General features: G+C 55.7%; 1 protein-coding gene across 1 annotated transcript in view; it reads left to right on the forward strand.

The window, feature by feature from the left end:
• Stk32b (serine/threonine kinase 32B) overlaps positions 1-27,885 on the forward strand; it is a 119,710-nt gene that overhangs the window by 49,200 nt on the left and 42,625 nt on the right. The window contains exon 4 of the mRNA XM_048364216.1: positions 24,548-24,721. Coding sequence (XP_048220173.1) covers positions 24,548-24,721 — 174 coding nt within the window. The remainder of the gene's footprint in view (positions 1-24,547; positions 24,722-27,885) is intronic.

The raw sequence follows: 27,885 nt of genomic DNA on the forward strand, positions 1-27,885 counted from the left end.
TCCCGGCTGCTGGGCTCTCGCCACGCCAGGCCTTGGGTCTCTGTGAGTCAGCTGGACGAGAGCAGGTGCATCCTCAGCGGGTCGTGTGGAGGGGAGGGGGAGGGAGGCCCCCGGGGTGTCACTGGCGGTTGACAGTCGTCATCATGAACGCTGTGCCCCCCGAGCTGCAGAAGGGACAGACTGTGGAGTCTGGCCCTCTGCGGGAGAGGTGCCGTCTCTGTCACCAGCTGTGAGCCGCGGCCTCGGGCCAGCCGTTGGCCCCCCCCCCCCCCCCGGGCCCGTGGGTCCGGATGCTTTGAAAGGCCGGGCGCCCCGTGGAATGCTCCCGGACAGGAAGGTAGCCAGGGGCTTCGGTCACCGAGGAGGAGATGGCGGCTCAGAGAAGCCCCGCATGTTACTCAGTGTCACACAGTGGAGCGGCCAGCGTTGAGCCTGGGGGCTTCTACCTCCAAAGCCCAGGCTCTTCACCACCCTGGCTCGGACCAGAAGAGTCTTCTCTTCTTCAGTGCCCCTTGGATGCTAAGAAGGTCTGGAAAATGTCAAGTGCCTCTTCCCGGGGCTGGAGTGCAGTGGGTGGTTAAACTTGTGCACCAAAGGTTGATGGAGCTCATCCCGAGTGGGTTTGTTGTTTGGGGAAGGGTTGTTGTGAAGGGGTCCATTTTTATTGTTATTCTGCAGACGGCTAGCCTTTGAGTGTATATTACTTTGCTGTCTCTTTGTGTCTCTTTCATTTTTAATGAACATAATAATTGTGATCACCGTGTCACCATTTGATACGTGCGTGCAAGGCACACTGAGTTATTGTTTTCATCTCCTTGCACCCTCAGTCCTGTGTCTGTGTTGGGAACCGTAGCACTCTCCGCTTGAATGCCGTATAGAACATAAACGTGGTGGTTGGTAACTGTGGTCACCGCTGGGCGGGAACCCGCCTCCTCCCCCGGCCTGGCTCTGGGGAAGGGTGCCGGGGTGAAGCCGGAGCCCAGCCCCCCACCGGCCTAGCCTCCTCTGCGGTGGTAGTTCTCTCTCCCGGGAGGGAAGCGTCCTCTGCTCACGGCGAGGAAGAGCAGGCGCCGGCCATCTTGTGTGAGAGCCTGGAACGTCCTTCCCCGCGCACGCTGACTGGGGCGTGCTCCGAGACGAGAAAGGCCGAGCCTTTCTGGCTTGGTGCGTTCGGTGGAGAAGGCTTCCGCGGCTCCCCTCTACGCGGTGGCCCGTGGGGTATGTGCGTGGTACTTGTCTTCACGACAACCTCGGTATTCACTCGACCAGCTCCTCTCCTGGGGTGGGGGGAGGTCGGGGGGGGGGGGGATAACCGAGCCACCATGGTTGTTTGGCCGTGGGCTGTCCTGTGATAGAGCCGGGTGCAGGTGGCCCTTGTCACCCCTCGTCTTCCCTGAGAAACTGAGGTGCACAGGCACTGGGCCACAACCCTCAGACCGCCATCTGCTTAGTACCAAGCGCATACGATGATTAAAAGACATTGAACCGGGGTGGGGGGGAAACTGAGGCACAGGATGTCAGAAACCCTACCTGCTGTGTCCCAGCATCCAGGGAACAAGGCCTGGGGAGTCAGATCCACGGTACAAGGGGGTCCCACGGGCGGGGGGCGGGGGGTACCTTCCGACTCCCGCCACTCTGGGCTGGCCCCTGGCCGGGTGAGGAATCGCAAGACGCGGCTGTCGGTGCCTCCTTGGCCCTGCGGACCCCGTGTAATATTCCACGCCAGGAACGCACTGAGTCGTGCAGTGTGCAGTGATGTCACCGTGGCGATGGCGTCACCGGATCATAGGAATCTCGCGGCTGCATCACACCTGCAATGCCCTGCACACCATCTGCCATCCCCGGAAACGTTGCCATGACGCAAGAGCTTCTATGGAGTGAGTGAGTGTGTGTGTGTGTGTGTGTGTGTGTGTGTGTGTGAAGTCTCAAGGCGCTGGGGTGAGTTAATGAACTAGCACGTCTACCTTCAAGCCCTTGGCATCCGTCCATCTGTTCAGGACAGAACCAGACCTGGCAGGCTCTGCCAGTTGACGGGGACTCTGCTCCTGCCACCAGCTGCCCTCCTCCTTGTCCTGGGTGACCGCAGAGGCAGCAGCCCTGTCCTCGCTGGGTTCTTCCTGTTGCCGCTGTCACCGCCAGGCAGAGCTCCAGCACCCCAGATCCCGTCACCCCCACTCCGACGCATCCAGTCAGATCCAGGTCCTTTTTGGTAAGATTGGAGTCTAATAAATAAAGGGACCCCACCTTCTCCCCAGCCAACTTAGACCCAGGGGAGAGATAAGTCCAAACGAGAGGCCAGGGCAGAGCAAAGTACTGTGCTTGTTTCTGAGAAAGAAGCCCGGAGACCCCTTCCCCCCCCCCCCCCCCCGCCCACCCCGGTTTCTTTACAGAAAATCCCCGCCGCCCATAAGAGAACCATGCCGCTGTCCCTTCTGGAAAGTGTCCTGTTTCCGTTTGTCACAACCTCCCATCTGCATGTGCACCCTGTAGCTGGGCTTAAGTTTGTCTTTCGTTCCTTTTTATTTATGGGGGGGGGTGTCGTTGGATACATGGATTATCTTCCTGAGGTTTGTCGCCCCTGTTTGCCTTTTACGAGGACTTTTAAAAGAAGGTCTGAGTTTAAACAGAATTGAACGATCAGCCTTTTTCTCTGAAGTTAACGCAAAGTCCTGGTCAACCAAGGTCATAATGTATTTCCTTCTCCGTTTCTTCTGACGGTTGGAAGCTTGGGTTTCCATACTTGACTCTTGAATGTAAGAAATGTCTTTTCCCGGCGCCGGTGGCTCACGCCTGGCATCCTGGCTTACAAGGGGCGCTGGGATGTGAGGATCGTGGTTTGAAGCCAGGCCCAGCAGGAAAGTCTGTGAAATCCTTATCTCCGACTAGTCACCAAAAAAGCTGGAACTGAAGCTGTGGCCCAAGTGCCTGCCAGGCCCTGAGTTCAAGCCCCAGGACTGTTGAAAACAACAACAAAGTGCATACCGTGTGAGAAGTTGACTTCTGCGTGTGGTGATGTTTCGGTCCGGTGTGTCCTGTTGGTCCCGCACAGGCCCCGACCCCAGCGGCGTTGGTTACGGAGGGTCTCATTTCCCCGGGGACGGGCCCAGCCCCGCGACCGGGACCTTCACCAGCTCCATCCTAACCACACAGGAAGGTGGGGAGGAAACGGAGCATCCGCCGTCACCTGCTCATTCCCAAGTCCCCGTTCCTTCGGGACTTGCTCTTGGGCTTTTTCCTTCTCCACAGTTCTGTGTGTTCAGAGGACACCGCAAGCACGCATCTGGATTTTCCTTTCTCCTCCGTGTCCCAGGGCAGGGCAGGTTGCTCCCCTGTGCGGGCGGGAGACGGGACACACTGGGCAGGCTCGCCGGGGGATCCCTTACCATCTAGTGTCGTCTTTCGCATCCCCGGCAGGAGCGAGCCACGGGCTGAGCGATCACGGCCCTCCTGGCTTGAGGTGGGAGATACCTGGAGGCAAAGGCCCTGCTGGGAAGATGGGGGTCTGCAGCCGACCCAGGCTCAGGGGACCTGGGGTGTGAGTGGATGTGAATGCTGAGGGGTGTGTCCAGGCCCTCAGGGGTAATAATGGTGGTGTGAATCTTTTAAGAACTCACTTGTGGGGCTGGGGATAAGGCCTCGTGGTGGAGCGCTTGCCTCGTGTACATGAAGCCCTGGGTTCGATTCCTCAGCACCACATATACAGAAAATGGCCAGAAGGGGCGCTGTGGCTCAAGTGGCAGAGTGCTAGCCTTGAGCAAAAAGAAGCCAGGGACAGTGCTCAGGCCCTGAGTCCAAGCCCCAGGACTGGCAAAAAAAACAAAAAACCACTTATCCTATTGCCTTTTAATGGGAAGACTTGGACGATCTTTCTCACGCCCGTCAGATTTTTATTTTAACAAAAATTCAGGATTGATGTTTTAGTTATTGATCTCATTCGGTTCTTTTTTTTTTAAGAATAAATGTCCTTCCTTTTGAAGTTGTTATTATAAAGGTGTTGTGCGGAGGGTTGACAGTTACCTAAGTCCGGTAAAAGAGTACATTTCTTTTTGGACAACGTCAGGTTTTACATCTTTCTCTCACTTGACCTCCACATCTTTTGTTTCCCAATGATTATCTACTCAAGGAACTGGGATTCTGAGCCGGCCAGTAGGCTGGGCCCACGGTCACCTGGGAGGGGAGTGAGTTCCAGTCCTGACTGTGTTTCTTGTCCTCCTCTTCCTTCCCCTCCCCTCCCTTTGTTCTGTCAAGTGGCTCCCTTCTTGGACTTGAATCGAGTTCCTTCTGTGGTGTTTATTGGGCGGTAGGTATGGGTCTAACCTGCCCCTGCCCCGTTGGGCCTGGTTTCGTCCTCTGAGCGGGCTGAGCTGTGGTGTCTGTGTGTGAACCCCGATTTCCTTCGCCACGGCCTTAAGGTGACGTTCACTGGGTGCTCCCTGGAGCCGGAAAATAGTGCTCTGCCTGAGCTTCCTCCAACCCATTTCTTTCTTTTCTTTTTAAAAAACGACTGTTAGTCCTCAGGTCCATTTCGTAGTAAAATTTCCTGCGTGGGGGAGAGCTTTGCGGGGAGAGGACAGGTTCTCCCCGGGAGGGAGCCGGGACGGAGCCCGGCCGGGCGGACCCTGGCCTTCCCCACAGACAGCCACGGTGGCCCCCGGGGGGTGGGGGCCCTCCCTCCGGGAGAAGGGCACTCCCTGTCACAGCCCACGACTTCAGTTATCATCTCAAGGGCGACAGGAAGCCCCACGAGGGTTCCAGTCGGAGAAGGTGGAAACGCAGATGCGCTCACGGATGAACTCAGCTCTCTCCTTCCAGGGCCCGCCTTTGTGGGTATGAGGAGGAGGGCAGGTGCTCCCCGCCTTTGTGCGGAGGTGAGCCCTTGGTAATTGGAATTCCTCGGGGGGCAGGGGGGGGTGTGTGTGCATCTTTTTCTTCGTGCTGGTCCTAGGGCTTGAACTCCAGACCTGGGCGTCCTCTCTGAACGGTTCTTGCTCCAGGCTGGTGCTGCTTGAGCCGCAGTTCCACTTCCCACTCCCTTCCTAGTTTCTTGGAGGCGAGAGTCTCGTGGGCTGCCCTGCCTGGGCTGGCTTCAAACTGCCGTCCTCAGCTCTCAGCCTCCTGAGCAGCTAGGACGGCAGCGCTAGCCGCCGGCGCCCGGCTCGGGCATCTTTGCTAGGGCATCACGTTCACGCGTGTCCTGGCAACTCGGAGAACACACAGTTTGGACGCAGCAGAGCCCAGCTCGGCCGTGGTGTGAACGAACGGTGACACACATGCTCCTTGCAGCTGGCTGCGTACTGCCCTGTGCGGGGACCCCCCACCCCCCCCACTCCGGCCCCTTGTACAGGATGCACCTTAAACTGCAGATTGCATTGTTTCGGAAGAGGCGTAGCTTTGCATTCCCTCAGAGTGTGTTACCGATGGGTGTAATTTCAGGTTCATAAAAAGAACGCTGACCTACAGAAGTGAAATATTGCCATTTCTCCCTTGCCGGGAGGTCGTCGTGCATCTCCTGAGAAGGGAGGGGGGCGGGGGGGGGGCGGGGGAGGCCAAGGAGGGCTCGAGGACCAGACCACGGGTCTGCGGGCCGCGGTGGGGGCGGGCGGAGGCGGTCCCTGTCCATCTCTCTCGCGGGCTTCCGAGAGCAGTGAGGCCTGAAGGGAGGGAGGGGAGGGCCCTGGATGACACATGACTTCAATTACAGGACCGGCCCTGGCAGCCACGGGGATTTCCTAGGGCAGGACAGATGTGGCAGTCACAGAACCTGGCGTCCGAGGGCCGTCGGACTCGCGGCTTTAATTATCTGGAGAGAGCAAGACGGCCTCCACAGTGAGGGCTCGCCCTGGAGAGTGGAGTCTGGGCCTGGGGGTGGGGGGTGGGGCGGGGGGGCCTCTGATAAGAAAGGGAAGACGGCAGGGCAGAAGGAACGAGGGGAGTCTGGCTTTGAGTGAGCACTGTCCCCTCCCCGCCCCCCTCCGGGACCCCGTGGGAAAAGCCTCATGTGAGAAATTTCCAGACCTGGGCGTTGATGTTTGTCATTTATGCTCCAGGCGTGCTGAGGATTTTGCTCACGAGTGGCCGCTCCGACGGCTTCCGCGGGTCCCGTTGTGTGTTTCCCTCTGGGATGGGCCCGGGGGGGTCAGCCGTCTTCGGATGGAGTTCTCGGGGCCCAGGGGAGTGCGTAGATCTGCACAAGTGCCCATCCCTGGTGCGCGGCCCACTTCCGGAAGCCACCCCGAGCGAGACCTCCGGGTCCTGGCGGCGGACGGGCCACCGGCCGGCCGGAACCAGACCGCGCAGCGGCAAAGGGCTCGGCGCCTGTCTTCCATCCTCCACACGGGTCTGACGTTCCCAGCGATGGCGGTGTGGACGGCGGGTTGGGGCGTGGGAGGATGTCGCCCTTTGGGGGCTCTCGGGGTGGCCCGGGGGCCACGCAAGCCCTTGCACTGGGCCTGGAAGAAGGAAGTGGGAAGTGGGCGGACTGAGGTGCTTTCGGGATGTCGAGCCAGTGCACAGACGGGGTCTCTAGGGCAAAACTACAAGGACTAGACTACAAACCTGTAGGATCCCCAACGCCTGAAAGCCCCCAAAAGAAGACGGGATTGACCACCATAGAACCAGGTATGTGGCTTCAGAAACTATCAAAGCAAAGGTGTTCATCCACCTTCCCAAAGCTGGCACCCTACTCTACAGTAAACCCACGTTAGGCGGCAGCTGGCTAGTTTTGCGCATAGAGTTTGTCCTTGAAGAAGAGAATTTCCTCGGCCCAGGCTGCCCCGGTCCCCTTTTTGCTAAAAATAGTCTTGCATTTGAACCTTTGGCCCCCTCAACAGCACTTCAAACGCTTAACACAGGCCACACCGTCGGGTCTCTCGGGGAATCCTTCCACAAGCAAGTTGACGGATGGGGGGGGAGGGGGAGGGGGCGATGAGCATCCGCTGACAGCCAGGGGCGGGGACCTGTCCCTGTCACAGGCCGGCCCTCACGGAGGACAGGGAGAGATGAGGACCCGGGCACCAGGGACTCCAAAGCGGGATTCAACTCGAGGGAGGCAGCGTAGAGACGGCAGTGGCCTCCGGGCCGGTGCGGGGCTGCGGCTGGAGCATCCGGGGTCCTGGCCGGCCAGCCGGGCGGCTCTGGTGGATGGAGCCGCCTCTCGGGACGCTGGGAAGTCCACCTCCCCAGAAAGCTCAGCCCCCCCGCTCCTCTCACCTCCCCCAGAACTGCAGGCCTCCCGCCTGCCACCCCCAGATGCACGGCAGCCTGCACTCACGAGTGCCTCCCCCTTTCTGGATAAATAGACGTGCTCTTGCCTCTTGAAATGGTTCACCCGACACGAGGTAAACGTACGCACAGGAACGTACCCGTGGTAACCATCCGGCTGACTTCAAACCCAGTCACGCCCATGCGCAGGAAGGAAGGAGAGAAGGACAGCCGGTGCAGGAGGAGGAGGGAGCACATCCGGGCATCTCAGAGTCCATCCCTCTCCCCCATCTAGACTGCGGCCCCAATCCCGTTCCATCCGCAGTACAGGATTTCACCCACACTACACGGCCCTGAACCGCCCGCGCCTCCCAGCAAGCACACCGCGCCGTGAGAGGAAGACCTGCGCAAGGAGGGAAAAGAGCCCCCAGCGTCTCCCTCCCGCGGCCCATCGAATGAAGGCTTCACCCCGCGCTAGGGAAAGACGTGCTTGGGCCAGGCCACCCATCGCTGGTGCTGTCTGCAATCCGATTGCCAGCACTCGGGGGGAGGGGGGCAGCTCCCTCCTGCCCGGTGGGGGGGTGGTGGTGGTGGTGGTGGTGGTGGCCGTGATTGACAGCTATCCAGGGAACCATCCAGAGCCTCAGATGGAGACTGGCAAGTGAGACGTTCAGTGAACAAGGAAACCGCTGCCGGTGCCGTTGTTAATGTCCTGCTCTCGTGCCATCCATCATCGTGAAGTGTTTTCACACTCTACATTAATGAGAACGAGCCCAGCTTCTTGGAGAAAGGCATCCAGGCCCCAGCTGGACTTCATTGTTGGGGAACTGAAGAACTTGCAGATGTTTTCTCCGAGGCTGAGCAGAAGTCTGAAGACAGCAGTTCTGGGACGGGGCGGTGGGGGGGTGGGACTTGTGATCAAGGAGAAGGGAACGTGTGCTGGACACGAAGTCTTATGGATGGATTCGTACCGTGCCAGGCGCTGGGTGAGGCCCGGGAGAGCGGGCAGCCAGCACGCGTTCTCCAAGGCTGTGCCCTGCAGGAGGCCTTCCTGAAACCACGCTGCTCGTCTCCGGATCGAGGCCGCGGCCCACTGCCCAGCGTGGCTCCCGATGCTGGAGACTCGCAGCGAGTTCTCTGGCGAAGGGCAGGAGGCGTGCTCCTCTGCTGCCTCCAACGCCTCTGACGTGTCATCGGGTGAGCACAACAGAGAAGCCGGAGACTCTTGCTTTTGTTCTCCAGGTCTTAGGTTTTCTTATCTGGAGTGAGAGAGTAGAACGTAAAGAGAACCGAGACTGGTCTGCAGCTCCCCCTCCCTGGAACGAGAACACAGACGGCGGCCTACCCAGCCAGTTCCTTCCCTCGTGGCCACCCTCACACATGACTACAAACTGGATGTTGTTAAACGGCGGCTACCCGTGCCCTCTAGGGTCTGGAGGTCGGGAGTCTGAAGTCAAGGTGTCGGCCGCGGGCACTTCCTCTGTGGGCCCCAGAGAAGGCTTCCCCACCCCCCACCACCTCCTGTAGACAGGCCTTCTGGGGAGCCGCCATTAACCCTTGCACGAGTTTGAAATGGCTTCCTCTTAAGGACATGGCTTAGGTTCGGAATTTAAAATCCAGGGCCATTGTGTCCGTTCTGATGCAAGTGCTAAGTCCACGCCCAGAAATTTGGAATTTTACTGTGCTAAAGCCCAGCTAGAATCAAATGATTAATTGCCCTCCAAAACCACCAAGAAGGCTTCACTTGGCCAACAGCACGGGAGACAGTCTTCGTGGGGCGGCACCGTGGTGCGGGTGCCATTATTGACGGCTGCGCACGGCATGACCCACTGAAGAGACACATTGGATGTCAGGCCCTGGGAGTCACCTGCGGCCCTCGTCTTCCCAGAGCGAGGGTAGCATGCCCCAGGGCTTGCTTACTGGAGACTGAGCCCAGCACCCTTATCCAGTGGCAAATGGGGCCAAGTAAGCACACGTTTGTAACTGGGTCTGTGCAGAAGGACGTGCCGTGGCCCCTACCCGTGAGCATGGGGGCCGGGGCAGGCCCCAGTCCTGCGGGGTGGGGCGGTGGGCTCCGTCCTGGGGCCAGTGACCTTGAGCACGGAGCCCTTGGCCGGGGTCACCGAGGGCATTGCAGCCCGTGATGCCAGCTCCCCGATGAGAAGCTCACGGGAGCTCCGGCTGGCTTCTGCGCACCCGCGCCTTCCGGGGTTCTGGCGGGGACCCGGGCAGGCAAGCCCTCTGCTTCTCCCGTGACCACCCGTCCCCCTCCGGAACTCACGCCGCGTGTATTTCATATACCTCAGCTCTCCCTGCCACGAGGTGACGGTGGTTTGGAGATACTTCGCATGGCTGGGTTGCGGTCCTTCTCCCGTGACTCTCCATGCCCTACCTAGAAGAGAAAACTCCTTTCAAATGCGTTTTTGGCAGGTGTGGTTGTCATTTAGGATTACTCCTAAGTGCCCTATTCAATTTACTCTTAAAAACTGCTTGACCATTGATTTTTTTTGAAAATCAACTTCTGAACTGCTCCATCCAACGTGAATATTAATCTTTTCTCAGTGAAGTGCAATGCTAATTCCTTCAGGCCTAGGGCTTGCCTCTTCACCCACGTGTGTTACCTTGACACAGAGAAGCCTTCATTAAATGTAATCTAATTTATCAGTCTGGTGACTGTGGTGTTTCTGCATCTTTCTTCATTGACCTGAAGGTGCCACTTCTGTCCCTGGTCATGTTTCCATAGTTGCATAAATCTCTCATCCCTGACCTATTGGTCACTTCTTCTATCAGCCTCTTGCTCTTTTACTAATTATATATTAATATAATTATATATATATTATATGCTGATTATAGCTTTATTAGGAGCTTAGGTTCTGGTGGCCTTCCCATCTTGCTCTTTCAAGTTTGTCTTGGGTGTCTTCCTCCTTTCTTCTTCCAGATAGATTTTAGATTCAATTTGTCGGGTTCCATTAGAATTATAGTTCTGACGGGAAAAGCATTGAATTTATGGATTAATCTGGAGAGTTATGACACTTTTATCATTGAATCTGGGAACATGGCATTTCTCCCCATTTATTAGAGTTTTTAAAAATACTTTCCATCAAAGCATGACAGCACTCACCCTAAACAATTGCACATAAATTATGGAATTTAATCATGAGGACCTGATAGTTCTTATTTTAGCTCAGAGTTTGAATGTCCCCTGTGTGTCCCCGTTGAAAGGTTGGCCCCTCAGTCACGGAAGTATTGGGAGCGTGAGGATGTAGGGCATAGTGGGAGGAAGTCGGGTGGCTGGTAGTGTTCCTTTGAAGAAGATGTTAGGACCCAGGCCTTCCTCTCCCTCTCTCTTCACTTGTACCCCACGCTGCCACCGTAACGTGGCCCAAAGCACCAGGACACATGACAGCCACCACTGTAACCACGGAGACCGCAGGTCAAATAAACCGTTCCTCGTTTTAAGTTGATGAGCTCAGGAACTTCGTTGTGGTGACAAAAACCACCCTCACTTTGGTACGCTTTTCAGGACCGCACGTTATCCTTATTCCTGGTGATGGGAATGCCGTTTATTTTATTGGGTTGATTATACGTACAGAATATTCACTAATCTGTTTTCAATTCTGTAAGTTTTCTAATTAAGCAATCCTCTTGTTTCCAAATAGCGATGGTTTTGCCTCAGCCTTAACATGATGCTGCCTTGGTGGAGAAATTTGACCGTGACTTTAAAGAGAAATATTCTAATGTATTTGTTATATAAGCTTTTGGAATATATCCTTTGTCCGTTTGTAGGTTGTTATCTTTATGAATGAGTATTGAATTTGATCATGTATTTTCTTGTGCACCTTTTAAAGTGATTATAGTTTTTCTCCTCTATTCTGCTGATGTAGTATTATATTGCTAGGGATTTCTTATCTTAAATTATCTCTACATGCCCTGGGAAATACCAATGTGTCTCTAGTGTACTGCTTTTCTATGCCCTCCTCCTGTTGGCTTTCAGATCAAGCTGTTCTGTTAACTTGCTCATAAATGTGATTTCCCGAGTGGGCTATCAAAATGATAGCGGTATCACCAAGATTTGAGGGTCATTGCCCACGTCCCGTCATCCGTCAGTGCTGTGTGCTCTTCAACACTTCCATCAGTACCTCCGCCAGGTACCCAGCCACCCTTGGTTCTCAGGAGCCCCAGTCCTCGACCTTGGGCTGTCAAGGTCATGCAGTGACGTGCACCTCGGTTCAGAAGGTTAGAATGTTATCGCGGAGATAGCACAGCAGTGCAAAACGGCTCCCGGGGGCAAGGGTTCCTCCACCGTGGTGGGAACCGGCAGGGGGCCACGGGGCTGCTCACGGGGCACCAGGAAGCGGAGGGAGGATCCTGCACCAGAGGCTTCTTCCGCCCCCTTCTGCCTCATTGGGACACACAGCCCATGGGGGGGGGGGGTGCCCACAATCATGTCATGTCTCCCCCCTCCCCCCTTAGTTAATCCTTCTGGAAGCATCCTGAAGGATGCCCCCACAGTGTGCCTCGCCAGCCTCCCAGATGCTTCTCAACCCAGTCAAGATGGCAATAAGATTAACCGTCACCCCTGTCGGCCTGACCCTGCCGGCTTTCACCTCACCTCCCTTTCCGCATTCCTGTTAGCGTTCTGATCTTTGGCGCTCCCGTCAGGACATCTATGTTTATTTCACCTCTCCAAAGCCTTCCCCATCGCCCCTAGAAGCCTGTCCCAAAGGCCCGAGAATGACGTGGTCCAGTCGTCGCAGCACCAACCGACCGCAGTTCTCCGGTTCCAGTCTTGGGGGTGAGCGTGATCGCCGTGGCGGAGCACCCGGGCAAAACAACTTCCAGAGGAAGCATTTCTTGTTGCGGGTGATCTCACAGGCGAGCGTCCACTGGGGCCGGGCAGGGCAGGGCAGGGCAGGGCAGGGCAGCCGCTCACCTCCGGGCGGCCAGGAAGCAGCGCGAGGCGATTCCTGGGCTGGAGGGCGCGCTGCCATTCCCCGTCGTATCTCATCCACATCCCCAGCCTAGCGGATGGTGCCATCTTCCCTTAGGGAAGGTCTTCCCCACCCAGTTCAGATACACTAAGCAGTGCTTTCCTGGGTGCTCCTCAACCCAGTCCACACCCCGGTAGTGATCGTCAAGATTCACCATTAGCCGGAGGCGGGCAGGTCAGGACTTACCTACGGCCTTCTCTGCTCTCCACCCGCCCCTGCCCGAGCAGACAGCTTTCCTGTGTGTCAGGCTCCACCGCTCCGCCACAGGCCCGCCGTCACCGGGTAACGTGGCTCACGGATTTCTGCCTTTGACATCTCAGTTCCCGAGAGGCGGCAGAACAGCACTCAGGCAAGAGGGGTGACTTTGAAAGCCGTGCCACTGAAAAGAGTCAAAGCTAAACTTTAAGGAACGTTGATGGAATGCAAAGATGATGGTGTACTGCCGCCCGCTTCCCTCCCTCCTTCCTTCCTTCCTTCTTTCCTTTTTCCTTTCCTTCCCCTTTCTACTCTCCCACTTTTCCTTCTTCCCTCTCTCCCTCCCTCTTGTCCTTCCTCCCTTTCTTCCTTCTCCTTTTCCTCCCCTCCCTTGCTCGTCTCTCTTCCTTCCCTCCCCTCCTTCATTCAGCGAGCCTTTGCAAAAGAGCATCTGTTCAGGAGAGATACTGTCCCTAGCTGTGTTGAGCGTGTGCAGTGGTGTGTGGCACCTCTCTAGAATGTTCTCATCTTCCCAAGCTGAAGCTCGGTAGTTAGGAAGCCGTGAATTCTGCATCATCCCCACCCCCAGCCCAGGACCATCCCCTCTCCTCTTCCTGCCTCTACGGGAGGGGCCTCGCATGCCTGCCTTTGTGTCACTGGTTTACATCAAAGGACATGATGTCCTCAGGGTTTGTCCGTGAGTCATACGACAAGATGTCTTTCCTTGCTAAGGTTGAGTAATATTCCACTGGGGGATCATGCCGTAGTTTGCTTCCCTCTGTCTGGGGGCCTCCGCCTCTTGGCTGCTATAAATAATATCGCGCTGAACAAGGATGCTCAAATGTCTGCTCAGGATCCTGGTTTTCATCCTCTTGTGTTAGCATCCGGAAGTAGAGTGGCTGGGTTACCCAGCAATCCAACTTTTCAGGTTTGAGAAGCCACCATGCTGTTTTCCAGAGTGGCTGCGCTGTTTCATGTTCTTCCCAGCCCTGCATAAAGGTTCTGGTTTCTCCAACTCCTTGCCAGCGCTTGCTAGTGTATGTGTAGTGTGTGTGCGTGCGTGTGTGTGTGCATTCAAGTGGGAGTGTGTGCACGTGTGTGTGGTAGTACCCATCTTAATGGATACACAGTCTTATTTGATTTTTTTAAACGTATAAACGTTCTTCGCACGAGGAACTGCCACTCACTTATTATAGCTGAGGAAACGAAGATGACCAGCTATTTTCAGGAACGCGCACTTATTGAGTACAAGAACCAGATTTGAAATGGGACGCATACCCGTCCCCGCTCAGTGACGGAAACGCAGCAGGTGTATGCCGGTACGCGGCGGTGTATTTTGCAGAATTGGTCCCTGGAGTTCCTTTTCAAGGCAGAGTGTCCGTGCTGTTGTTCCCATTGTCATCCTGGTTCCCATGCAGGGCACCGAGCTCCGGCAGCCGGCAGTTTCTACGCCCCCTGCCATTTATCGAGCAGCTACTGTGTCCCCTGACCCGCAGGGATGGCAGAGACAGGCACACTGTGCGCCGGAGTGTAGGGACGCCATGGTTCTTACGCTCTCTTAGCATCGCGGAGACACAGAAGGTCTGGTCGAACCCCGCATGAACTCAGGAGGAGCGCGAGGCTCTGCCCGGGTGAGGAAGCAAATCGAGCTCCGTTGCTGAGAGCGCCTCTCTTCACCAGCAGCTCCGGGGCTGTCTCAGGAACCAAGGAGATGGATTCTTCCAAAGCAATGGGGAAGAGCTTATCCTCGTTCTGGCCAGACAACTAGGCTGGTTTTGTGTGTTTTTTTTTTTGAAAACGCAGCTGAGAAATCCCTACTAAAGTAAGCTTCTCGCCCAGAATGCCACACGGCAGGGGAGGATTTCTCTTTGACACAAAAACAATATTTGACAGTTGGGAGTGTCCCGCAGCTGGCCAGTTAACTTCTGCTACAGAACAAGCACCTGTGCGGCGTAGGGCCGCGGGCGGCGACGCCGCGTTCTGCCCGGTGATTCTGCGGGTGGGACGCGGAGCCCCGCCGGGCTCTGCACAGTGCTCGCACGCACGCACGCACGCGCGGTGGGCCACCCGCCATCTGCCTGCCGGGCCCTCCGCTGGCCACTGGCCGGGGAAGCGGGGCCTGCGTCCCCTGTGATTCCCCGGGCCGGCTCCGCGCATCCACCCGGCGGGGCCGAGTTCCGAGAGCCGCACGAAGGAGACCCCCCCACGCGCAAGCCCGGTTCGCGCGCACGAGGCTGCGTGTTTGCGTGGAAACCACGGCTCCTCCCGAGCTCCCGGGATTCTGGAGGCTCGCCGCTGTCCTGACGCTTACCCACGCGGCACAAGAGCCACTGGGTTCCAGCCTGGCGCCTCCACGCGTGTCTGAAGCCCTCGAGGGCAGTGCCGGCGATGTTGGACAGAAGGAATGACCTGTCCTGCCCCCCAAATACGACGCTGCCTTCAGCACAGAGCCTGAGGCCTTCGCAGCAAAGCGCACGGCTTGCTCCGTGACAAGGCAGAGGCAGGGGCTGGCTTTCGTTTGTATGAAGTGTCTGTATCTTCATTAGCTCCTTCGAAGGTCTCTGCAGGCCCTGTGAGAAGTCCAAAGCCAAGCTCAGCTGATAGGCGCGGGAGGGTTTAATGCCCGCCTGCCCCGAGTCTACTCTTCCTTGGTGACCTAGAGATCAGGCGTGCCGTTGCGTTCAAGACTCTAACTCCGGGGGCCTGGAAACTAACCTGGCTTCTCAGCCCGGCGCCATCACAGATTCGTTCTGTGACATTTGAGCAGAAGCCAGCCCCGCTCTGGGCACCGGTTTCTAAGCCCTGGGAGGCAGTCCCATCTCCTGGCTTCTCGGCACGATGCCGGCGGTTGGAAGCGCCTGGAGAAGGTTGTCAGTGAGTGTACAAGGCTCGTTCCATCGTGGGGTTCACACTCCCTACACACTTACAGCCTGGAGGTCTCAGATGACCTCTGTGGAGGAACCCAGCGCAACGGAGCAAGACAGCAGCACCTCCTGCTCAGACGTGTGAGCTGAGCTTCTTCCAGAAGCGAGAGAGGAGAGCAGAGTTTCTGCGATGCCTTTCCTATGCTCCCGGTCATCACGTGTGAGAACATTCTGGACATTTGTTGTTACTGGTCAACATAGCCGTATCCGGTGAAGTCTGTCTGTGCCGGGACCTGTGCTCAGCTTATGAGGCAAGGAATTCTTACGAGGAACGTGACGGGTTTCAGTGTGGAGGGTGACTCCCATTGGGTATGCACGTATGAAAGTAGAACAACAAAATCTGCCGTAGTTATATGACGAAGGGGGAGAGGAGGAGAAGGAAGCGTGATGGATGGGGTGAATTTGGTCAGTGGACCTTGTGGGCGTGTGTGAAATAACACAATGAACCTCCCTGGTACAACTAATGCGTGCGGAGCCAAAACAAGAGGAGAAAATGGAAGCTCAGGGGCATAATGCTCCATCAGTTGCTCACACGGGAAAGAGCTGGACTTGCTGCCCATCGTCAGTATCCATGGTAACGTCTTTGTCCCCGGTAACCGGGGTCAGAGGCACCGGACATCATCCCAGCAAACGGTGCAGGGCTGGTGGAGGAAGCCCCAGCTCGCCTCCAGCTCTTCCTCAGCCCCCTCTGTGGCTGCCATTAGAAGCGCCAAGACCTGCTGACGTCTGATGATGCTCTTGACGGAACCAGTGGCGGGCAGGGTCGATGCAATTAAAAACCGCAGACGTAATAATCAAATGTCAACGAGCGGCCGCCCACCGGGACTGGCGCACGCGCAAGGAGCGCGTGCGGCGATGTAACAGGACGCGGAACTCGCTCCGTCGCCTGGCCTCCCGCACACGGCTGGCTCCGCACGCCCCCTCCGCGCCGGGCTCCCGCGGTGATCCACGCGCCCGGTGGTCCGACGGGAGACCAGGCCTTGGTCCTGAGGCCGCGCGGGCGTCCGGTGCAGGCGGCAGGGAGACCGGGCCTCCGTCCGGAAGCGTTCTCCCTCCCGATCCCCTTTGAGATGACTTGTGCTCGCTGGTTTTCTGCGTCAGCGGGGTGCGCAGGTGGTTCTTTGTGGTCTCTGGCTAGGCATGTTCGCGGCACAGTCGAATGCTCTCGTGGGCTTGCGACTGGGCCGGAGGACGGACGCCGCTACGGCTTGCCATCAACACGTTCCTAAGGTACCTAATAATAACAACGGTCGCATCAAGTGCGTTTAGAGAACGATTCCGTGTGTTGGCGTTTTGGCAGGCTCTGTTCAGAGCTGGCTCCCAACCTGCCCCTGGAGAAATTAACATTTTTTTTTTAAGATAGGAGAATTTAAAAAAGTTGACTTGCAAACTGAGCCTATATAATGTGGGTTAAAATAAACAGTTCTCCTCGGAGCTGCGCCGGAGTCTCGAGGGATGGCCGAGGGCAAGAGGGTTAGGTCTGGCTTCAAAGCAGATCTTAATTAATGAGCTGCAAGACTCTGAGAGCAGCTGGTTGAGTCGCAGACGGGTTCAACGGAGAGGTGGTACGGAGCTTCGGGAAGAGGCGAAGGAACCGGATTCAGAGCCGTTGTCGCAAGTGGGCAAGGATGCCTGAGGGCGTTCTAGATGTCTGAAGATCTGAAGCCGTCGGAGCCCAGGTCGCTCCATCTCTCCATCTCAGTGCGGCCTTTTGCTTTCCCAGCCTGGGGGGGCTCGAAGCCACACTGCGTGTGATCCTTGTGACCCATCCTTGTGATCTGTAGCGACTCCCTGGGCCTTTCCGAGGTCCTGCTTCCCGCCTGTCCACCGGAGGGAATGACGGCCTTGCCCCGCAAGCGCGGACATGCCCCGTCCACTCTACACCCACGAGTGGACAAGCTCGGTGCGCGCCACACGTACACGTGAGTTCCTGACGGTCTCCAGTATCCCTTGCCGACACGGTGTCAGACTCGATTAAATGTCATTTTACCCGCTTCAGAACCCGTGAGGTAGAAGCCACCCCCCAGGGCTCCCTTGCCAACCGCTCAGTTCTTTAGGATCTAGGGTCAAGCTGGGCCTTGGAGTGGCGCCTGGACCACGGGCCCAGGGTGCGGACGGCCTGCGGGGGGGGGGGGCTTTACGCTGAAAATGGGGCGTGGGGGGCTGCTTGGCAATCATCGCATTGGGGGAAAACAAAACAAAACAAAACATCACGGCACTGAAATCGTGAGCGGGGGAAGATTCGCGACATTCCCAGTGAGCGGCGGCCGGCAAACACGGGAGAGGTGACCAGCATCTACGATGGCCGACGGCCAGACGGCCACAGTGCCATTGAATTCTACATCCAGCTTGGTCTCTGTAGATTTTTGAAATCGAATAAAAGGGGAAAAGATGCTTTTACGGCTCTGCAATTCGGCTGCCCCCCTCGGCCCCTGCCTGGTTTGTGTTTCCGGGATGTCTCGGCTCCGCCTCCCGTACACGGAGGGAGTGTTCGCCTTAGATTCCCCCCCCCCCCCCCCGCAGGGATCTTGGAAGGACATCGGTGTTGCCCGCTCAGCGCGTGACCGCCCCCTCCAGGAAAGCGTGGGCAAATGAGAGGAGCAAGGTGCAGGGTGGATTCAAGGACTCGTCCAAGGTCATGCGGTGGGCAAGCCCTGCCTACCCACCGCTGGGACTCAAGCCAAGTGGATCCGCGTACTCTTCGAAGCTCCCGGTGTCTCATCCAGCCCCGCCGTCCCAGCCGCGCGCGCACGCACGCACGCACACACACACACGCGTGCACACACGCGCGCGTGCGAGAGAGCCCATTACACCAGACTGTGGGGGGCGGGGGGCGGGGACCGGAAAGCGGTCCCGCTTGCAACGGCACACAGCGGCCCGCGGGGACCAGGATGCCGCCGCTGGCGCCACGTCTTTCCCGTGAAAGGAGAACACGGGGACCTTTCGGGCTCTCTCCCCGGCTCCCTCTCCCGGAGGAGGTCAGCCGCCTTGCCTTGCAGGGGCTGGCACGTCCAAGCGTCCCCCCCTTCTGGGACGGCTGGCGCCCGGCTCGACGCTTGCCAGCCGTTCGCATGGCGGGGGGAGGGAGGGGGAGGAGCCTGGCTCCCCAGATTCTCCGGGGAGATCACCTCAGGCCCCGTCTCTCCACCCTGTTCCCCGCCGCCTCCTGCCGGTCACGGGGCGACGGGACTCGGGTGACGGGGCTGTACCACGTCACGCGGCGGCCCCGCGTCGCCAACAAGACCAAAGGGCCGGAACACAAGCAGACTCTTGTCTTGTTTTGTTTTGTTTCTAAAATGGTAATCGAATTGCCGTTGTGTCTGTTTCGCGTAATGACTCCCGTGTCACAAACGACCCGCCCCGCCTCTTCCCGTCGGCGCGCCACGGCGGCTCCGTGAGTAGTCATTACGCGCGCCATGGTCACGTCGCCAAGACGGGGAACTCGCGGCAGACTGGCGGAGCGGAGGCCCGGCGAGCACAGCAGGTCCCGGGCCGCCCGGCGGGCTCCCCGTGGCTCTGTCCCAGCACCCGGTGCTTAGCTTTCTTCAGGGACAAACCGTGTTCCAGGGCCACGTCTCCGCCAGGCTGCCGCTTCACAGGCTCCGACCCGGCGCCTCCCGGCTCCCGCCCCTGGACGCGCCCCTCCGCGGGCCCTGTGTGGAGCATCCTGGCGAGAGCTCCCGGGCATGGGTGGGGGGGGGGCGGGGGGAGCAGAACCGAGTGCAGCACGGGACCAAGCTCTGCGAGAACCGACACCGCCCATGGCGGCGTCCGACTTCGACAGAGAAGCGCTCGGCGCGCTCCCGCGGGAACGCAGGGATCTGGCCCCGTGTTTGCGTCTGCCTTGTTCCTCCAGAAACCGGCCCGAGGCTTCTGGGTCTGAGAGACCCTTAGCTCCACTGGGCCCCTCAGAAAGCTGGGAGCGACGCTGGCTCAAGTGGTAGAGCACTGGTCGTGAGCCAAACAGCCCAGGCCCTGAATTCGAGCCCTACTACCTACCACACATACGAGGCATGCTCCTGGCAAGAGACATCCAGAGGAGGCCAGGAGGGAGAGCTAGGAGGCCCACTGCTCAGCCTCGTGTTACTTCACCTCAGACAACTTGCCAGGCGTCGTGGTAGCACGTTCCTGCTGTGTGGAAAGTGTAAGTGTAGGAGGATCACAATCCGAGGCTTGCCCCAGGCAACGAAGCACAAAGCTCTGAGGAATTAAACCAAAAAGGGGTAGGCAGAGTACCTGGCAAGCCCCTGAGTTCAAACCCCAGTACTTAAAAAGAAAAAACAGAGGAGACGGGGGTGGAGAGAAATGAAGTGACACAGGGCAAGGTACTCAGCTTCTCAGGACTTGATGTTTCACCTGGGAAGCAGAGAAAACCATCCATCCCTCTACGGGAGTGTGGAAAAGGGAATGGATGCCAGTGTAAAGCACCTCGTGCAGGACCGAGAGCCTGGATCGGTGGGTCTGGAAACCCTGCAGGAACCGCCCCACAGGGAGGCCCCCAGCGCATGAATCACCGATTCCTGCCTCCCTCCCTCCCTCCCTGTCTGTCTGTCTGTCTCTCTCTCCTGCCTGCATACTGGTGACTCGGTCTTTAACTCAAAGCCTGGGCCCTGTCCCTTAGCTGCGTCACTCAAGGCGGGCACTCTGCCACCTGAGCCACAGCTCCACTTCCAGCTTTGTGGTGGTTCACTGGAGGTGAGAGACTCAAGGACTCTTTGCAGGGCTAGTTTTGAACCACAGTCTTCAAATCTTCAGCCGCTCCCGAGTGGCTAGGATTACAGACGTGGGCCACCATCGCCTGGCATGACCCTGCTCTGAAGAACACGGATTGCAGGTTCCTCCTGTGATGTGGCCCTGGGCCATTTCATCCGGGAGAGGCCTCTGTCCGTCCCCAGCTGCCTGCTTTTCCCTGGATGGGGGTGGGGGTGGGGGGGGGAGGGGGGCTGTGCTTCGGTGCTGGCTCCATAGTTTTCATTTCTCCTCCTTTGTCAGCCCATGAAGGTCCCCGGCCGGGGCCTGAGCATTGTAACCTAAAATCCTCAAAACCGTGGGGACACGAGGACGAGGCTCTGTGTGTGTAGAGGGAGCAATCTGCGGTTTGCAAAGCCTGGGTAGGGGGTGGGGTTTGAACTTTCAGCTCCCTGGGGTTGGATCTCACGATTCCTCCGGCTCCAGCTGCCTTGGCCTGAAGAGCCCGGTGGTTGTGACCTGACTTCCCGCCGAGGAGACGGAAGGGAATCGTCCTGGCTTGAAGGACGGCGGGAGCCGTCGGATTTGAACGGCTTCCGGATGGCTGTGGTCCAAGTCGAGTTTTACAAAGAAAGGCAAGCTTATTACGGAGGCTGTTAGGAACGTTAAAAGGGCTTCTGTGCATCAAGCGCACTTCGGGTTTGATAAGCGCCCTTTCACTTGCAGGACAGGAGGCGACGGAGCCCCGGCGTTGCATTATTGGATTTCTGTGGCAGACGGGGCTATTGTTAGTTCCTGTCTCGGGAGGTGTTCACCGTCGGCGCGTGCCCGCCGGGGGTCCGGGTGGACGGCCCCTCCCCCACCCCCCGAGGTTGAGGACACGGTGCACTGAGTCCTCCGTGCTCCCCAGTGCCGGCCCCGGAGCCCAGGAGGAAAACCGGAGGAAGGTTTCCGTCTCCGGTGCGGCCCAGGGGGCGCCACGCCGCTAGAGGCCCGGGAAGGGCTCCGTTTCCTGCAGAGATCTCCTGTCCTCCATCTGCGTGGTCCCCCCCATTCTGAGCAACGCCGGGGCTGCAGAATGGCTCCGCACAGACCCGGGCTGTGGGTAAGGTGACGGGCAGTGGCCCGGGGCTTCTGAGCTGATGTCCGTCCCACGCTGCACACGTGGCCTCCCTGTGGTGGTCCTGGCTAGGACGGCTGACCACCGCCGGTGTGGACGCCTCCACATGCCCGTCCTAGTGACCCCAGCCTGGTCAGTCCACCCCTCCCCCCCCAGCCTTGGGTCTGTGCACTAGGAAAACGAGGGACATACGGTTCACATCTGTTGTTAAATAGACGGGTGTTGAGGGGTGATCTGGAGTCTGGGGACCGCACCCCTCCTTCCCCCGCCGCGTTTGGAAGGAGCGGAGGGGCACAGTTCACCCCGGGTGCCTCCATCGTGCGGCGCGGGGATGGGTGGAGAGAGCCGTGGCCGCAGGAAGTGCTCTGCAGGAAGGTTCCGGAGCAGGGAGAGGACCCGGACGGGCTCCCCACGCCGAGTGAGCAGCTGTGGAAGGTAGCCGGACCCCGTGACAGGAGGAGACCAGAGGACAGGCGTTCCGGTGGGCGGTGGGCCGAGAGACCTTCCCACCCTTACTTCTTCACAGGCCCCGCCTCTGGGGGTGCAGGGCGCTTTGCCACGGACGGCTGCCTCCAGAGAGTCACCCTTCACTCTTGTTTAAGTTAACTAATTCTGTTCTCCCTGTCAGAGACCAGGACTCGCACTCCCTACCTGGCGCTCACGCTCACTGACGGGCGCCCTACCCCCTGAGCCACGCCGCCGAGCCCTCCCTTACCTTTCAGCAGTTTCTCCAAGGAGCTAGCTAGCATCGAACCAGGCCGTGTACAGGGCTAACGCAGCCTGACCACGTCACCGCTTCCCGGCTCTCGCTCCTCCCTCCCCTCCTCCCCTCCCCTCCCCCGCCCCCCACACTCTTCTTCATTTTGCAGGGCATGCATTGAATTCTTGGCTGCGTTTGTCCCCCCTTCTCTTCATTTGTCCACGCCTTTCCCCTTGCCCCGCCCCCTCCCCCGCTCCTTTTGGGTACCCGCTTCCTGGTGTTGGGTTTTGTTGAACTTCGACTTCACCTTTCTAAGGTATTAAGTTATTTAAGATCGCCCTTGGATCTGCCATATTTCAGTTAATACGTTTCTTTATACTTGCATACCACCCAATGTATTTACTCACAGGTTGATAAGCTAAATCTAGCTTCTGTACATAAGAGAAGACATGCATCCTTTGTCTCTCCGGACCTGACTTTATTAATGTGATTTTTTTTCCAGGTCTTTCCGTTTCTTTTACAAATGGTACAATCCCACTCTTTCTAATGGATGAGTAGAATTCCATTGTGTACATATACATCACATTTTTTCTGATCATAGTATATGATATTTCCAATTAGTAGTTGAATTCAGTTGGCTAGTTTTGCATGTATGTTCATCAAAGGCGTAGGTCTGTCATTCTCTTTCATTGATGTGTCCCTGTCTGGTTTGGGGATAAGTGTAATGTTAGCTTCATAGAATGAGTTTGGTCCTTCCCTTTCTATTTTATTGAAGAGTTGGAGTTGTGGTTAGTTTTCCTTTGAATGCCTTATAGAATTTGGTAAATCAACCAGGTCCTGGGCTTTTATTGCCGTATCAATTTTATTGCTTGCTATGGATCTATTTAATTATCTTCTTGGTTCAGTTTAGTTATATTGATGTTCTCTAGGAATGCTTCCATTTCTTCCAGATTCTCCAATTTATTGGCATAAAGGTTTGCAAAATATTCCCTTACAATATTCTAAATTTTGCTTTTATTCTGTTGTGATGTTCCCTCTTTCATCTCAATTTTATTTGGGTAGTTTCTCTTCTCTTAGATTTGCTAAGGACCCCTTGATTTTGTTAGTTTTTTCAAAGAGCCAACTTTTTGTTTTGTTGATTCTTTTTAAGCTTTTTTAAAGTCTCTTGTATTATTTCTTTCTCTTGGTTTGGGGTTTGGCTTGGGGTTGAGGTGTATCATTAGAGTGTTGGTTTGAGATTTTATTTGTTGATGTAGGTACTACTCATAGCCATAAATATTCTTCTGAGTACTGCTTTTGCTGTGTCCCAGAGGAGCTGGTATTTTATGTCTTCATTTATATTGGATTCCAGAAACATTTTAATTTCCATTCTTATCTCTTTTATGACCCACTGATAATTCTGCAATGCATTGTTCATTTTCCACACGTTTGAGCAGTTTCTGTGATGGATTTTGCTGCTGAATCTATTTTATTCTGTTGTGGTCTGAGAGGATACAAGGAGCCATTCTGACGTTCTTGAATTTGTGGAGACCTGGGATATGGTCTATTTTGGAAAATGTTCCATGAAAAAAAAAAAAACATATTGTGATGCTGCTGGGTGGAATGTGCTATAGATGTCTGCTAGATCCGCTTGGTCAATGGAATTATTTAGCTCTGAGGGTTTTGTTTTGTTTTGTTTTTGCTGAGTCTTTACTTGGATGATCTGCCCAAAGGCGACAATGATGTGTTGAAGTCACCAATGATCAATGTACAATGATTTATGTGTGATTTTTAGATCAATTAGGATTTTTCTGATCAGGTTGGAAGCTCTATAGATGTATAGGATGCATAGATGTATAGGATGGTTATGTTCTACTGGAAGAGTTCCCTTTTTTAAAAATAAAAATTAATTGTAAAGGTGATGGACCAGAGGGGTTACAGTTACACAAGTCAGGTAATGAGTACATTTGTTTTTGAACAGCTACCCCCTCCCTCATTGTCTGAGAGTTCCCTTTTTTAATGTGTAACGTCCTTCTTTTTCTCTTCTTGCTCATTTTGATTTGAAGTCTGTTTCATCTGCTAGAAGTATTGCCACTCTGGCAATGTTGATGAGGACCATGTACTTGAAAGGCTTCGTTCCAGCCCTTTCACCTTGAGTAGATCTTTTTTGTCGGTTAGATGTGTCTCTGTAGCCAGCAGACGGGTAGGTCTTGCGTTTTATCCAGCTGGCCACTCTGGCACTGGAGTCCCGGTTGGGGTCGGTTCTCTTGTTTGGAGCACTGTGCGGTCCCTGTCCCTGTCGGCCCGGGGCTGCGCTGGAGGCCAGATCTTCACTCGGCACTGGGGGCTGAGCTTGGGGCGGGACTCTGCTTTGGAGCTCTACCCTTTCGTTCCTGACCCTATCAGCTATCGTCCATACTGGTGTGGGGCTCAGCTGGACGTATGCATGATCTTTCTTCTGCGTCGGGGCTGGCAGGAGGCTGAGCCCTGGGTTACTGGTGCGGGCTGGGATAATGCCGGCTCCGAATTTTGTCCCTTGCTTCTGCTCCCTCCCCTGCCTTCCTGTGTCCCAGGCCAGCTTCTAAGCCCGGGGCTCAGTTCCTCCCCCAGCCTTTGTGATTGAGCACGGAGGGATTGGAAAGGCTCCTCGCAGGCCTGCCTTCGCCCTTCCGTCAAGTGGGGGGCGGGGGGCTTGAGGAGGGTGCAGGCACCCACCGGCGCGCTAACCTCTGCCCCTGTGTGCCCCTAGGTACTCCTTCCAGGACGAGGAGGACATGTTCATGGTGGTGGACCTGCTGCTGGGCGGGGACCTGCGCTACCACCTGCAGCAGAACGTGCACTTCACCGAGGGGGCCGTGAAGCTGTACATCTGTGAGCTGGCCCTGGCGCTGGAGTACCTGCAGCGGTACCACATCATCCACAGGTAACCGCCGGGCCGGGGCAGCCATGCAGCCGCAGAGATAAACTTACAAGGACAGGGAAGGCAGAGCCGAGACCACGGGGCAGCCTCAGGAAAGCTGGAGGAGGCGTGGCGGGGCCCCCCCCCGGGCTTAGAATCCCAGACACTGAACTGAGGCTGTCACGGGAGGGGAGGGGAGAGGGGTCCACACTAAAGGTTCCCCCAGAGGCTCAGGGCTTGGCACCGTTTCCACAGAGAGGAAGTGGGGTGAGAAGGGCACTAACATAAGGGGACTGGCTGGGACCCTGTCCTAAGCGTGGAGCAGCCAGAATTTCAGGACGGCTGCCCTCTCCTGGTCAGACAGGGGACAGAGGCTCGTCCCCCGAGGAGACTGGGCGTGAAGGTCATCCATTCCAGCATACTGTAGTAGAAAGAGCAAGGTCATGGACACGTACCCCCACGGAGTACCAAGTACCGGAGCCGCGCTCTCCTCGCTCCTGCTGGGGTCAGAGAAAGTGGCGCGGGGCCTTTGACCCCTGGGCAGGAAGCCCAGGCGGTTTCCGTGACTGAGCGTGGCGGGGGGACTGCGGCGTCACACGTTGTGCAAGGCCGCTCACGTGCGGCTCCTCCTCCGCGGGCCCCGCGGGCTCCTTGTCAGCCCCCTGCCGGCTCAGCCACAGCCCCAGGTGCTCAGCCCGCCAGGCCATCTCCCGTGAACATCAAAATCCAATCCAATCAGTCACAACTTCTGGGGATGAGCAGCATCTCTGAAAAACCCATCAGGCATGTTTTCAGCGGGATAAGATTCTTTTTTCGGTATAAAACAAATGGCTTTCTTCTTTAATTCAGAGAACACACACCAGGCTTTTATCAATTATAAGTGCGAAAGCAGAAATGAAATCTGTTGAAAGGTAATCTCCCACAAAGTACAGTACAAAGACAAAAGGGAAAGAGAAGAGAAAAGATCATAAAATTAGAGGTCCATCTCAGAAATGTCACCACAGGAGAGACAGAAAACATAGACAGATGAATTGTCAATTAAATAAATTAAAAAAAAAAAACAACCCTGAAAGATAGAAGTTTCTAGATTGGAAGACCCCCCCCCCCAATCAAGTTTTCCGAACTATGAAGGAACACACATCAAGATCAGCTTCAGGTGGGATGGTCACCCACGCAGGCCGAAGGCGGCCCTAGAAGTTTCTTCAGGAAGAGTAAAAACCGGCAAGATTGGATTACCGATGCACCTGCCTACCTCGAGAGGAAATGTGTTGAGGTGGTAAAGAACCTAATGTTAAGCGAGTTTAAACTTGACAACTAAAAAATAAAACCCCACAAAACCAAGGTGTCTGTTGCTTCCAGAAAATAAAAATGTTGAGCTGCTCACTCCGCAGGTTCTCTCTCTCTGTGGTATCACCGTCGCTTCCTGAGAACTGATCTAACCAGAATTCCAGTGATGCTCCCGGGAGGAAATGGGGGGGAGCAGTTGTGTCTCTTGGGATGTGGGGAGAAAACAAAAAGACTGTGGGTGGGGGGGGGTCAGGCCGCCCCGCTTAGTGTTTGCTTCGGAGGCGCGGAGGACAGCGCCTGGCATAAATAGAGCATTCCAGAAAAACCGTCCCGAGCAGCCTGGACATCCATCTGCTGGCTGGCGACAGCCGAAATTGTTAAAATGTTCAGAAAGACATCGTAAATATTCACACACTCTGAATCACTAACTTTACTTGCTGGAATGTATCTAAGACTCTGGTCCAGGCTTTATTTAAAAATAATTTAAGCATAAGGAAGTTTATGAGAGCATTGCTTCTAACCAATCATTTAGAAATAACCTAAAGGGAAAGAAATTAGCTTAGTAAACCATCTACTGCCTTTTAAGAAGTGACAAAAACCATAACACACCCAGAGGGGAGGCTCACTGTGAAATCGTGCAATTGTGGGAGGACTCATTTTCGTAATCCTGAGAGATAATGGCATCTTATAAAACACAGCTGTGTGCCTGCTTATTGAAAGCAAAAGGCCAAGGTGTGGCTTCAGAACACATGGGTGTTGAAGGGAGATTCCATGCTGTCTCCCTTTTCTCCTTTCCCCATTTTAATGAGCATGTTGCCCTTTTAATGAAGAAAATCAAAGCACAAGGAAACTCTGTCACCAAAAGAGAAACAAACTCCTCAGCTTGTATTTCCCTGCTGGAATTCTGCCTCCATCCCTGAGACAGATGTCGACAGGAAATTAATCTGTTCGTGCTGCGTCTTATCTTCCAAAGGGACTTGGGTGGGGATGGACTGAAATATCCTATCTATAACGTACCACACAGTTTTGTCTAGCAGCTCCTTAGCCCTCAATGAGATCAATAATAAGGTGATAGCAGTAGACATGGGATCGAGCCCGTATGGCGTGCAGGTTTTGTTGTTGACGTTGCCTTTTTTGTGCATAGGTGGGGGCTTGAACTCAAGGCCTGAGTGTTCTACTTTGGCTTAGTTTTTTCACTCAAGGCTAGCCCTCTGCCCTTTGAGCCACTGCTCCACGTCTGGCTTTTTGATGATTAGCGGAGATAAGAGTCTCGTGGACTTTTCTGCCTTGGCTGGCTTGGAACTTCAATCCTCAGGTCTCCGTAGCTGGGATTATAGGCCTGAGCCACCGACACCTGGCTCTAGACTATTTTTGTATTCTGGATAACTCCTCAGCCTGTTTTTGTCTCTACTATATCTAAAACAAATAAATGGCCAATTTCTGTCAGATTACAGAAAGAACACTTTAACCAGTCCTTCTTAATTGCCCTGTGGTTTGGGGGTCATGTCAGTCACAGGTAAAAACAAATATATCAAAGCCATGCTGGAGTTGCATACAGGAAGGAAATTCCAATTCAATCTCAGAAGCAACTTTGATATTTCAAGGCACAGAGTCTCCATTTCCCTTCCGTTGTGGGCTAGTACCGAGGATTTATGGCTTCTTGATGATAGAGAAGGGAGATAAAAGAGAATCAATTTATTCCTTAAGGGGATTGTTCCATCTCCTGGGTACAAATTGCATCTGCAACTGGGTAGAGAGTGTTTATGTTAGATAATAAATTTTGGAACTAGGGACCTGGGTCTCAACTTCACTTTACAAAAAAAAAAGGAATGAAATCTAGGAGCAGAATATGAAAGCAGGAAGCGAATCTTCGCAAGGATCCAATAAATTAGAGGGTGTTT

This window comes from Perognathus longimembris, chromosome 16, assembly GCF_023159225.1.
Source record: "Perognathus longimembris pacificus isolate PPM17 chromosome 16, ASM2315922v1, whole genome shotgun sequence".
Classification (NCBI taxonomy): Eukaryota; Metazoa; Chordata; class Mammalia; order Rodentia; family Heteromyidae; genus Perognathus; species Perognathus longimembris.